The following is a 13,218-nucleotide window of genomic DNA, read 5'->3' on the forward strand; positions in this document are numbered from 1 at the left end:
CCCGGGAGTGGCGGACCCCAGTACAGGACCCTCCACCTCCACAGTGGATGGGCGTCTTCACTCGGCATGAGATCCTTCTAGCGGTCTGCGGCACAGCGGAGAGAGTCGCCCCACTCACTTTCGAGGTGGGAGAGGGTGGCCAGCTTCAGAGGACACGACTAGATTTGGATGAGCTCCAGGGTTGTACTTTTCAGAGGGTGCGGGTGGTCGGCTTTCATCAGAGACAGTGGCATTTAGACCCCTCACTAGCCTCGATAGGGGAGGACTGTTCTTGGAGGTTATGGGCTTGGGACAGCAGGCCTCTTATTCGCCTTCAGTGGGATCCAGGTGAGTGGTTTTGGCGAGATCCCTACTCGGCCCCTACCAGCCCAGGCATCCCCTTTTTTCAGTACACAGCGAGGCTGGGGCGACGAATTCAGAGGCATGGGATAGCGAGCACCCCGGCGGCGGCCGAGCATTGGCGGCGAGACAGGGGCTCTCCCCTGCCTTTCTTAGGAACTTCTGGCAGCGCCTTTGGGCCAGCTTCCGGCCCCGAAAGGTGACGCTTTTTCTCTGGCTCACAGCGCATAGAGGACTGGCTGTGGGGGCCTGGCTAGCTTTGGGCAGACACCCAACATCCTGCCCTCGGTGCGGCCATGCACAGGAGTCGCAGCGGCACTGCTTATGGGATTGCCCACAGGCACAGCAGGTCTGGCAGCGCGCTCTCAGGATGGTTTTTGCAGGCTCGCCAGGTGAGATGCTGGTGACGTGGGGTGCGGTGGCTTGGGCCACGAACAGCGGCCCGGCCCTTGGATATGAGGACGTCCCTGGCAGCGCGACCATCCAAGTCTCTGACAGGGCGATGGCGGTGATTCCGACGCCAGAGACTTCTCTTCGGCAGTCCCTCAGGAGGGGGTCGGGCACAGATGGGAGATGATCAGCAGCATGACGGCTTGGCACATATGGAGAGCCCGATGCAGGGAGACCATTGACCGCCAGGCGACTCCACCGGCGGAGGTCATACAGGCCCTCTGGGTGGACATCATTCACACCTTGAGAGGACATTGGGGGAAACTTCAGGGCGACTCGGATCGCATGAGAAGTCGCCGCAAGGCTTTCCTCCGCACTTGGCAGCCTGGCCCTTTCCTCATCGCGAGGGGCGAGGATGTCACTTGGCACTATAGGCCTCCAGTTTGGCTTTTCTCACCTCCCACATGTACTACTAGGTAGCCCCCCCCAAAGAGCGGCCAGCCACGGGGGTGGAGCTCAGGTGTTCACTGTGTGTTTTTTATCCCTCCTTGCGAGGTGAGCTTTGTAGCCTTATGGCGTTTTCTCATTAACTAATAGAAGGATCGTTTTTCCAGGAAAAAAAAAAAAAAAAGATCTCCAATCCCAAAAAGAAGTGGAGTAAGCCTAGGTCGGTCATCCCAAACTCCTCTGACAAGGTAGCCTTCGTCACGCCAATGTGCTCCACATGACCGCCGGTGAGAATGAGATCATCCACAAAAAGGATGATAATCGTAACCATGCCGGGTTCCCGAAAGAGATATAAGTTGGGATCTGCAACCGATCACTGAAAACTATTCCGAACAAAGAAGGAATCAATCTTTTGATTCCAAGCCCAGGGAGCCTGTTTAAGACCATTCAAGGCTTTACGTAACCTGTAAACCATCCCTTCTGATCCTGGAACAACAAAGCCTGAGGCTACTCAACATACACCTTCTCTAGCAGGTCACCATTAAGGAACGCAGATTTTACATCCATTTGATACACAAGCCACCACTGAGAAGAAGCAAGAGCAAGAACGGTCTGAATCGTGGTCATCCTTGCTGTCGGTGCGATCTGTGTCAGGCTTCTTCTCAGAAGACTTCTTCTGTGTCAGGCTTCTTCTCAGAAGACTTCTTCGGTGAAGCCTTCCCTTTTAAGGCTTGTTTACATGGCGTGCAAAAGTTGATTCCCACAAATCCATGTCAGCCTGCCAAGCACGGTCAATAAAACCATGTTTGCCTAGCCCTCTATTCCTAGATAAAAAGCTTGTACATCATAACTTGTTGGCATCTGGGTGTCCTCGAAAGCCCGTCCACATAAGGGAAGTGACCAACATGATAACACTAGCTTAGGACCCCATTGGCTGCGGGATTGCAAAACATTAAGGTGCAATCAACGTCTTAACTTTTTGCAAGGACAACACACGATGTTGCAACTTGTTAAATAGAGTCTTTGCGCTGCTCAACATAGAGCAAAGTTTTAAGTGAATCAGAGAAGTGTTCAATTGGGGTGTTCAAGGTGGTCAAGCCCAAGTAGGCAAAGGAACGAATTTATTAAACTTCTCTAAGGTTTAGTGAGCTTTACAAGTTTACAAAGGTATATATATACTGAGATGAATCCAAGAACATGCCCAAATTCACCTTATAAGAAAGTGCAATTTATAACCTCTGGTAGTTAGTCATCCACGAGACAATAAACCATCAACTCCATCATGCATAGTATGGAGTCTGGACTAGATACTACGACATCCCCACTAACGTCATCAGTGCCTAATAGCAGGTGTAGAACTTGGTATCAATATATGCTCCCACAGACACACACCCTCCACGTACCCACACACACACATAAGAGCATAAATTCATACAAAGGTCTACGTACTGAGTTTCTGTTAGAGCTCCCCAGAGATGCAGGGCAGACTCGGCCATAATTAAGCCTAGCACTAAGGATCATAACAAATAGAAAGAACTATTAAAAAAGGTAGTTGATAGGGCATATGCACCACTAAAGATAGAAAGAATTAACACAATATCAACTAGCTCCAGGTTGGACGAAGAAGCCTATAAACTAGACCTACCATCATCAAGTGTAAAGATTCATCGTATCTTTCACGCCAACAACCATCCACAAGAAATGTTGGGGGCTGAAGATAGTCATGTCTTTAATGTGAAACTCATTCGGTTCGAAGATTTTACTCAAACTGCTCTCACGACACCTTAAAGGTACTTTACAAAGAAGCCTGTAAACTAGACCTACCATCAAGTGTAAAGATTCATCGCCAACAACCATCCACAAGAAATGCTGGGGGCTGAAGATAGTCATGTTTTTGATGTGAAACTCATTCGGTTCGAAGATTTCACTCAAACTGTCTCTAACGACACCTTTAAAAAAATATCTCAACAACAAAAGAGTTCTTATGATCACACATGTTCAGTAAATGCCTCTCGAATGGAAGAATCATTTTCAGAAGGGAAACTCGTGGGAGAAAGATGTATCTCTTGAGACACGATTTCTGGATTTCAATAACGGATTCTAACATTGAGTCCTCCTCAAAACATCTGGCTTAAGGCGCACATGTAGGGTGCAAATTACTTCTCGAGAAGTCTATGCACATAGGGAAGAAAAAACCTTCAATTACAGGGTGGTGGTGATAGTTGGCAGCCGCGGGAAAAGGGAAAGGGGGAAGGGGGCGGGGCGGGGCGGGGCTGGGGGGGAGGGGAGGTGTGCATGTGTGTTTTGGGTTGTGAGATAAGCAGCCGTCTTGTCTGGGAGAGGAATGGAACATGGGCCTGTCCCTCTTACCGCCAGACTGTTCAATTACTAGAGTTTACCAGCATCCCTACAGTATATCAAAACACTTTTTTTTTTTTTTACTTCATTGCCGTCCACACTGCAATGACTGAAAACTCAGAAACCCTAAATTCAAACCCAAAGGGCCCTCCATGGCCGTAAACATGAAATGAGCCCTTCAATTGCCTGTAACCTTAAAATGATCAAACAGAGAAACGGCGTCGAAACTCACCTTGAGCCGCTGGCAGAGCATGAGGAAATCAATGGCCGAGGCAGGGGCTGTCTGTGCAGAAGTGGTGGGTCCATCACTGGAAGGGATTACCGTGGTCTCTGAGCTCGCCATGATGGGGAAGAGATGGCGATGATCTCCTTGTTGATGCCGAGAGCAATGGCCGGCGTTCTTGGCTACGAAAGTGTGGGAAGGAAGGCAACACAGAGAGGCTATGGCGGGGGAGCCCACAGATGAACACGATGAACACGATGAAGATGATGCAGACGGTGATGATGATGTTGATGATGATGATGATGATGATGATGATGCAAGCTGGGCTGTGAATGAAGACGATGAAGAGAGCATGGAGACTGCTCGCCCTGCTTCCATGCCCTTATATTTGCTGCAGAAATTTCTCACGTACTCCAGTGAAAATCTTGATGTGCAGTCTTGCTTCTTGTGCTGTTAAGTACTCTATCAGGGGGTCACACAGATGCTGATTGGCGGGAGAATTTGCAGGCTACGGTAAGCGGTTTGGAATTCGTGGTAGTGTTGGTGGTTCGTGTGCGCCCCTCGTGACAGAATGCCAAGGAATGATGCTCATATGCTGCCTTGCACGTGTGCACCCTTGTTAGCCCAACAAGATGTTGGAGTTCGTTCACACAAGCATGGGGTTGAGTGGATCGAATACGGCCCCCCAACTGAGAGGGAGGGACGGGGCAACTTTGAACTTTCCCCTTAGAGTGTGCTTCAAAGCGAAATCTGACAAAATCCTAATCAAGAGATCTTAGGTTAAATCTTATTCTCTGGATCAAGCGTATCCTCCCCCCCTCTCTGTATCATGCTTCTAATCAAGAAATCATGTGTCTATGTCCCATTCCATGTACTTTGATGTCATCGTATGGATCATATGCAGTTTGTTGGCTTGGCTATGTTGTTAAAATCTCTCTCTCTCTCCTCTCTCTCTCTCTCTCTCTCTCTCTCTCTCTCTCTCTCTCTCTCTCTCTCTCTCTTTGAAAGATGCTATCTACATGGATTCATGTTCCTACTATGGACTTGAACTATCTCCTTACTCTTGCTCTTGTGTATGTGTTGCAAGAGGGTTGTGGTCCTCATGCATAAATTCAATAAAATAATGAACAAAGCTCACCCTACCTCTCTCAAAACACCATAGCGTATTGAGAAATAAACTTGCATGAACAGATGCACGACATACACATTGGGTACAATTTTCCCCCACTTGCTTGATGGCTCACTCTTTCAAGCAAGTGTATTTAGATATATTATTTTTTGGCCAAAAATGACTTTTACACTCCACTTTGGACCTTGCCCCTAAACTTTAGGAAATTGCCATGCATGAAGTAATGTGAACCATCTTTGGGCCTTGACTTTAGCAAAGTGTCATGCATGAATTAATATGAGCCATCTATTAAGGGTAAACAAACCATTTGAATAAATATGTCCCTATAACAAATGTGCATAATAAATATGTGTGCTGCCATTTTATGTATAAGATAATGATGGCCACCAAGCCACTACATAAAATGTCACATAAATATAATGATATAATATCACCATGAACATAGTGATGCCAAAATGTACATCCAAAATGCATGTCAAAAAATGTGTAACCATCATCATGTCGCCCGCACTCGCCCTGCCACTAATCTACTATAAAAAACATATACACAAGATTATATCCATTGACTATCTACCTAACATGGTGCGACCAGTACTACCTAGCAGTAAGTCACTGACCATGTGACAAATAATAAAAAATAAATATCCATGAAAAATATACCACAAAAATATTTCAATAATTCCATAATCATAACATGCCCCGAGGTTGGAAAGCAACTGACCGACCTCAGTTGGTCATGAAGCTAGGAAGATGCCTCAATCAGCGAGTCTTCTTCCTCTACTCATGTTGCCTCAATCGACGAGTCTACATGAAATCGTGCTGCCTCAATTGGTGAGTCTGCATATAAAGAGTGTGCTGCCTCAATCAGCGAGTCTGCACATAGTGTACTACCGCAATCGACCATTCTATATACATAAATGGATATATGTACACTGACTCAATCGGCGAGTCTATGCACATAGCTAGAATTAAGGTGACTATGAATGGTGGGCAGTAATCAACGCATGGTAGGCAGACAATAATGATTCAGGTATCCACTATGCTTCCTCAGTAGAGTGATTCTTGTATTTAATCAAGTATCGATGATAAATAGTACCTGTACGAGTGGTGGTCTGGTCATGGGTGGTCAAGGATAGATTCTGGGACTAAAATTTTTGAGTCTTCTTGTAAAGAGGTGGGTCATCTAGAGTAGGATAAAGTGGAAGAGTTCTCGAAGAGTGCCCTTAAATGGGTGTAGCAAACTAACATGGAGGGAGTTGTGTATATGCCAGTGAGGTGGGATATCCAATCTAAAAGCATTTTCATTGATTTTCTTGAGAATCTTGAAAGGCCCATAAAAACGTGAAGTGAGTTTAAGCTTGGGGTGCTTTTCAATGCTCTTAAGCCTATGTTTTTTGATTCTTAACCAAATAATGTCATTCTCTTGAAATTGCATAGGTCTTCACTTCTTGTTACTTGTTTTGTATATCTTTCTTGAGCTTTTTTAATAGATTGAGTCACTTCAGCCAAAATCTGAGCATGGTCACAAGCAAAATGGTCTGCGGGTTGGAACTTGTGTTCCGATTCTAGAAGTCAAAGTAGGTTCGAAGGGTGCCTTTCCTATGGGCAGAGTGGGTGGTATTGTTATAAGAAAATTACAAAATGTGCAATGCTCATCCCAATTAGAAGGTTATAAGCCCTCAAAAGGTCCATGATAGTGCTATTAGTAGCTTCGGTCTGGCCATTGCTTTCTGGGTGGAAAGCAGAACTAAAGTCTATCTTAGAGTCTAAATTTGAAAACAAAGCTATCCAAAAATGATTGTTGCAAAAGTGAGAGTCTCTATCAGAAACAATTAGTCTAGGAAAACCATGATGAGTGAAAAAAATCTTTGCAGTCAGCAAGTGGAGCAGTCAATGTCTTCTCGCATGCCGTAAAGTATGCTTGTTTGCTAAACCTATCTACTATGGTCCAAATCATATCATTATGCGAGGAAGTAGTAGGTAATCCCGTAATGAAATCCATTGAAATTTCTTCCCATGGACCATTCAGAATTGGCAAAGGAATCAATAGTCCATATGGTTTTCCATGATGATGCTTAACATATTGACAAACAATGCAATCAGAGATATATTTTGCAATATCTTTTTTTAATGTTAGGCTAATAAAAAAGTTTTTCACATGATGTCAAAGTAGAAAGTACACCACGATGCCTAGCATAAGGTGGTTCATGCATTTCTTGCAAAACAACATGCCTAAATGGTGCAGTAATGCATAATCTTTTCTCAAAGAATAGGAAATCATCAGCATATGAATAACTATTGAGAGGCAAATAGTTATTATGAACAAGTGCATTCCAATCATTTGAAAAATCAACATCATGGGCATAACTGTCACACATATATATGCAACAACATTCGCACGACCTGGTTGATATTGGATCATGGGGTGAAGACTTTGAATGAAGGAAGCCCATTTAATATGATGTTGAAGATCAAGGGCTGACTAAGTAGGTGTCTAATGCTTTGTTGGTCAGTCGTAATCCAGAATTCTAAACCCATGAGGTAGTGTTTCCACATGCAAAGAGAATGTGCTACGGCCAAAAGTTCCTTATCATAGGTGCTATAGTTGAGTTCATAGGGTTTTAGTTTACGGCTTTCAAATGCTAAGGGATGGTCATCTTGCATCAAAACGGCTCCTATACCAGATCCACTAATGTCAGTGACAACTTGGAAACATGGTCTAGTGAAGTCATGTAGTTGTACGACTGGGGCGTGAGTTAAGAGATGGTCAAATGACTTTTGTTGACTGTCACCCCAATAAAAACCAATTTTCTTTTTCAACATATAATGTTAATGCTAATGCAATGAGAGAAAAGTTGTGCACAAATTTTCTATAAAAGCTTAAAAGTCCAAGAAAACATCTCACATCATGCACAATCTTAGGAGTTGGCTAGTCTCTAATGGTTGCTATCTTGTTAAGGTCAACACGAATGCCATCTTGTTAGGGTCAACACGAATGCCATCAGCCAAAACAATGTGCCCAAGATATTCAAATTCACGTGGACCATGGTAGTTGGTTTCTTTAACTTGGTGAAGCAATTTGTCGCAATATGGCCCGGCTTTAGGCAACGATGACAAGTAGGAGTAGGCCTAGGTGCTTTTGATGAGACATTATGAGCACTATTGTGACTAGGCTTGGGGTTTGAATTTACAAAATTTGGCTTTGAAGTTGCCCCATAAAATACATTTTTAGGAGGAACATTACTAGTGCGATGTAAAATGAAAGAATTAGGTTAAACAAATCGTCTAAATGGATGATTATTGCCTACAAAAGATGATTGCCGATTTGTTGGACTAGGCTCTTGCATAGGCCTAACAAACTTGCCGCTGGAGCGAAGGTTCTTCTCTACATCATGAGCAAGAGAAATAGCCTCATAGAGAGAAGAAGGTTGGAACATATTCACCTCTCCTTGTAAGCCTTCGTCAAGACCATCGTCATACTTTTGTTACAAAGTATCCTTATGCACATCTTCTAGCATGCAAAGATGTAATAATGTTTACCAACAAAGCTTAGTGTATTGTGACACATTGTCACAATCATTCCAAGAGAATTTGCTCCATGCGCACGGCATGCCTGCGAATGAAACTGAGGTGGAAGTAAAGACTCTTTAACTTTGTCTTGGAACTCAAGCTAAGTGGTTGGCTTGTCAACGGCATTGCAGAGTATATTCCACCATAAAGATGCTTTATTAACCCTGTGATTAGTGGCACATTTAATTTTGTCTCTCTTGGAGAAGTTTTCATCAACAAAGTAATTATCAAATTGACTTACCCACATGAAAGAACAATGCAGCCATTCTTTCTACCAATCAAATTTTGTAAAAGTGAAAGAGCGACAACTTATCTTTGATTCCTTGCGTGTGCTTTGGGCTTTAAAAACTGCTTTGAGAATGTTGGTGAGACGATCATCTCCTAGAGAATCATTGGCCTGCACACGCTTCTCATGCTCCAATAAGGATTCCGTGTGCATGTGGCGTTGTTGCCTTTCTTGGAGTTGAGCTTGGATGAAAGAAATTCTTTGATTGAGTGTGGGCTCAGAAAGTGGAGAATTGGTGAAGCCATGAGAATTGTCCATATGCAAATCATCACTTGAAGAAGAATCCATTTTAAATTTTGAAAATCGATTACCTCGTTTGCACAATGCAAATCATGATAGGGTTGAGAAAAGAGATGCCGAGTGGTGTTGAATGTGGGAAGAGGATCACCTTACTTTGAATAGATCAAGGACGAGAGGTAAGACTTCCATGACCAATCTGCTTCAATTTGTTGCTTTTACACTACAAAACAAAGATTTAAAGGTGTTGTTGATGAAGCAAGAGGGTTGATTTGAGAGTGGAATTGTTAATGGTGGAGAGGCCAGCATTCATAAGCACATTGCTTATGAAGCCTGCGAATCACTTTGCACATGAATTAACAATGATTTTTTTTATTGCTATTTAAAATAAAATAGGAGTGTAGTAGCTCAAAATGACAGCGTGAATGAGATGAAGAGGGGGGAATTTACACAGGTGAATTTAGAGATGCGATGTGGATTTTAGAAGCAAAATAGTATAACTTAGGGAGAAATTTTGGGAGGGGGGTGGGTTTATGAAAATGTGGAAGAGTGAATGAGGAGAGAGGAGAAGGAAAAATACAAATCCCATAAGACAAAACATGGGAAGTGGGAAGAGGGGTATCTATAGTGTGTTGGTTTCATTTGAATGTATCCAAGAGGTGAAAGAGAAGACAGATAACTTATGGGCTTTACTCACTTGCTCCTACTAATGACCTTGATCCTCTACTACAAGGCCTTTGGGTCCTTTGTGGGCATGTGCTAGGATGTACTTGGCTACCGTCGGGTGTGCTCGATTCTGTGAGTTGGACTGGTGCCCACCACATTCGCGCAACATGTCTCTGGGATGCTTCTTTACGCAACAAGTGGCACGCTTCTCGAGGACTTTTTACCGACAGGACTGACACGATTACCAAGGATTGGTCCCTACTGCAACACTTTTGGATGTGGGCCTGGCTATGATATCATTGTCGCAAGAGGATCGTGGTCCTTATGCACAAAATCAATAAAATAATAGACAAGCTCACCCTACCTCTCTCAAAACACCATAGCTTATTGAGAAATAAACTTGCATGTACATGAAAGAAGAGAAGATGCACGGCACACATATTGGGTACAATCTCCCCCCACTTGCTTGATGGGTCACGTTTTCAAGCAAGTGTATTTAGATATATTATTTTGTGAGCCAAAAATAACTTTTACACTCCACTTTGGGCCTTGCCCCTAAACTTTAAGAAAGTGTCATGCATGAAGTAATGTGAACCATCTTTGGGCCGCCTTAACTTTAGCAAAGTGTCATGCATGAATTAATATGGGCCATCTACTAAGATAAACAAACCATTTGAATAAATATGTCCCTATAATAAATGTGTGCCGCCATTTTATGTACAAGATAATGATGGCCACCAAGCCACTACATAAAATGTCGCATAAATATAACTAGTATTGGACCCGCGTGTTGTTGCGGGCAGGTAGAGTTCTAGTAAAAAAAAACTTAGTTTCTCCAATTTAGGTCATGTTTTAAGTAAACACAATACATTATTTCAAGTGACTTTATATATACATATCTCAAAATAACATCCATGTCTCGTAGATTTATGGCGAAAACAAAAATATCATAGTAATGTAGCATACGAAGATGCAAAAAAGGACCAATATTACATATTCTCAAAATGCACCACAAAATACGTATTCTCAGTCAGTAATGTCATAATCAACAAATTGAATTCTTCTCTTGTGAGAAGGATCATTCAATTGTCTCCTCATCACACAATACGCTCTCTATTGTAAAGCGGTGATCCATCCCGCACATGCTCTACTATCGATGAATGCAAAGGACCTGCATAAACGAAACAATGATAAATCAAATCTGCACATAACGACACATCGATAAATAAAATCTCAAAAAAATCTTATAATAGAAAAACATAATCAAAATTACCTCATACAATAGAACATCGAGTGGATGGTACAGGAGGAGCTCTAGTATAAAACACATAACGAATACCAATGGTCATGATGGATGTAAGAAACAACTACTCATCGGGTACTGAATACCCCTCAAATGATGCAAAACATCTGTCCATCTCTCTCCAAAACAAATAGACACCCCACTCCTCATCAGGAACACCAATCCTGTACATCTCGATGCCTTCGTCGACAACTCTTACCATAAACGTATCAATGTCATGTAATATCCTAAAATCAAAGTATAACAAATAGGTTATACAATTATTTATATACAGGTTCAAAAAATATTCATACAATGCCTAACAATTACACTTATACTTACCCATCCCTATAAGCATCAATCATAATCCCTGCTACGTGACCTGCAGTAATAGGAGCTGACCATAGCGGTGGCTCTGTACAGATAGACATTAGTATAGAATGTCATGTTCCATACTTTGTAATCAAGAAAAGTTAAGCAAATATAGAGAATAACTCAGCTACTATCCTCAACAAAGGCATGTCCAATGTAAAGGTAATCTTAGACATGTCTGTCAAAACATAAACAACAAAAATAGGTACTTTTACCATGGACAAATATGTATAAAAAAAGAAATCACAACAAAATTAATCAAATTGCAGAACTTAAATAAGAAACCTGACTTGTCACTCTGAAGTCATCAAGATCTCCTTATAAACAATATTGTTTGTTGTAGGTGTATAACTTTGAAGATCATCAAATGAACACTCCACATTAGCGTTATCCTCAAGTAACACCTTCACAGCATGAGGAGACCGTGCTCGTGACAACGCGACATACAGTCCATGAGTAAACACTGGAGTCACCAAATACAACCCCAAGACATTTAAGGTTTGGTCTTGTGATTTGTTTATTAACATGCCAAACGCCAGCCGCACGGGAAACTGTCTCCTCCTCATGGTGAATGGTAGTTGGGCCTCGCTGCATATAAAGGTAATCCATGGAAGAAATACTCTTTCACCAACTTTAGTACTTGTGATGATTTCAGTCTCCAAGACTTTAGAGTGAAAGGCCTTACATATCATCCGTGTACCATTACAGAGTCCACGTCTTGGATCCAAGTTACGAAGCAAAATAACAGGAGCTTCTAACTTTAAAACCAAGCAATGAGGTGGATATCCGCCCCAAAGGTCGATTGTGTTCAAAAATTCTATGGAATATAGGAATGAATTTTCATCATTTTCAAGAATTGAATCTACACTGAAATATTGCTTAGGCTCACCAGGCATTGCATCCAAAGCTGTCTTATTCACAATATCCACTTGACTGTTTATCGAAACAAGAATAGCACGCTCACTAAAGTATGAAGCATATGTCGTAGTGATAGCCAATTATACCCAATGTACCAAGTCTTTAAGAGTCGATCTTTGCAAGACCATATTACTTGGTAGTGTCACCATCGTATTATCATCGCTACAATCCACTCCATTCCCAATATTCATGACCCACTGTTTAAACTCATTGCATCCATTAGTATTGCTTGATTGAATACGCATATTTCCAGTTAACTTTAGAACTTTGATAAAGTTCCATAGAAAGGAACGACACAATGCTGCATTAACAATATCCTCACGTCTTCTCTTCATAATAACAGGCAAGATTTGTCTAAAATCTCCTCCCATTAATACAACCTTTCCACCAAATGGCTTATCTGAGAATAATACATCTTGTAAGCTCCTATCCAATGCTTCAAAAGCATAACGATGAATCATTGGAGCCTCATCCCAAATAATGAGCTTACAAACTCTCAAAACCTTAGCAAGTTGTCAATGTACAGGGATTTTGCAAGTTGAAGAATTGTTTAGCTCCAGAGGTATCTTGAATCTAGAATGTGCAGGACGTCCATTCGCCAAGAGTAGAGAAGCAATACCTGACGATGCAGTGGCCAAAGCAACATACCCTTGTCCACGTACTCGCGCAAGCAAGCAATTATACAAATAGGTCTTGCCCGATCCCCCCGGACCATCCAGGAAAAAAATGTCACCTGCATCTGTCTCGCAATTGCATGCATTACAGCATCGAAAGCAACACGCTGGCTATCTGTTAATGTTGACTCCATAGCACTTGACAGGTTATATTGTTCCACAGTATCAAAAGATCTCTCTTCGAAAAGCAATGTATTTTCACCCGACTTCCATATAGATATATATATATGTATATATATATATATATATACATGTATGTATATATGTATATATATATATATATATATATATATATATATATATATATATATATATATATGTATATAC

General features: G+C 42.0%; 1 protein-coding gene across 2 annotated transcripts in view; it reads right to left on the minus strand.

Moving 5' to 3' along the window:
• LOC147609840 (uncharacterized) overlaps positions 1-4,347 on the minus strand; it is an 87,753-nt gene extending 83,406 nt beyond the window's left edge. The window contains exon 1 of one of the 2 annotated variants that reach the window (XM_086787318.1): positions 3,767-4,347. In XM_086787318.1, the coding sequence (XP_086643444.1) occupies positions 3,767-4,135 (369 nt within the window). In that variant the 5' untranslated portion in view covers positions 4,136-4,347. The remainder of the gene's footprint in view (positions 1-3,766) is intronic. The other variant, XM_086787319.1, reaches the window with a different exon arrangement.
• Between the last annotated feature and the right edge of the window lie 8,871 nt (positions 4,348-13,218).

Source organism: Cibotium barometz, chromosome 50 (genome assembly GCF_041138505.1).
Source record: "Cibotium barometz isolate CiBa-2024 chromosome 50, ASM4113850v1, whole genome shotgun sequence".
In the NCBI taxonomy this organism is placed as follows: domain Eukaryota; kingdom Viridiplantae; phylum Streptophyta; class Polypodiopsida; order Cyatheales; family Cibotiaceae; genus Cibotium; species Cibotium barometz.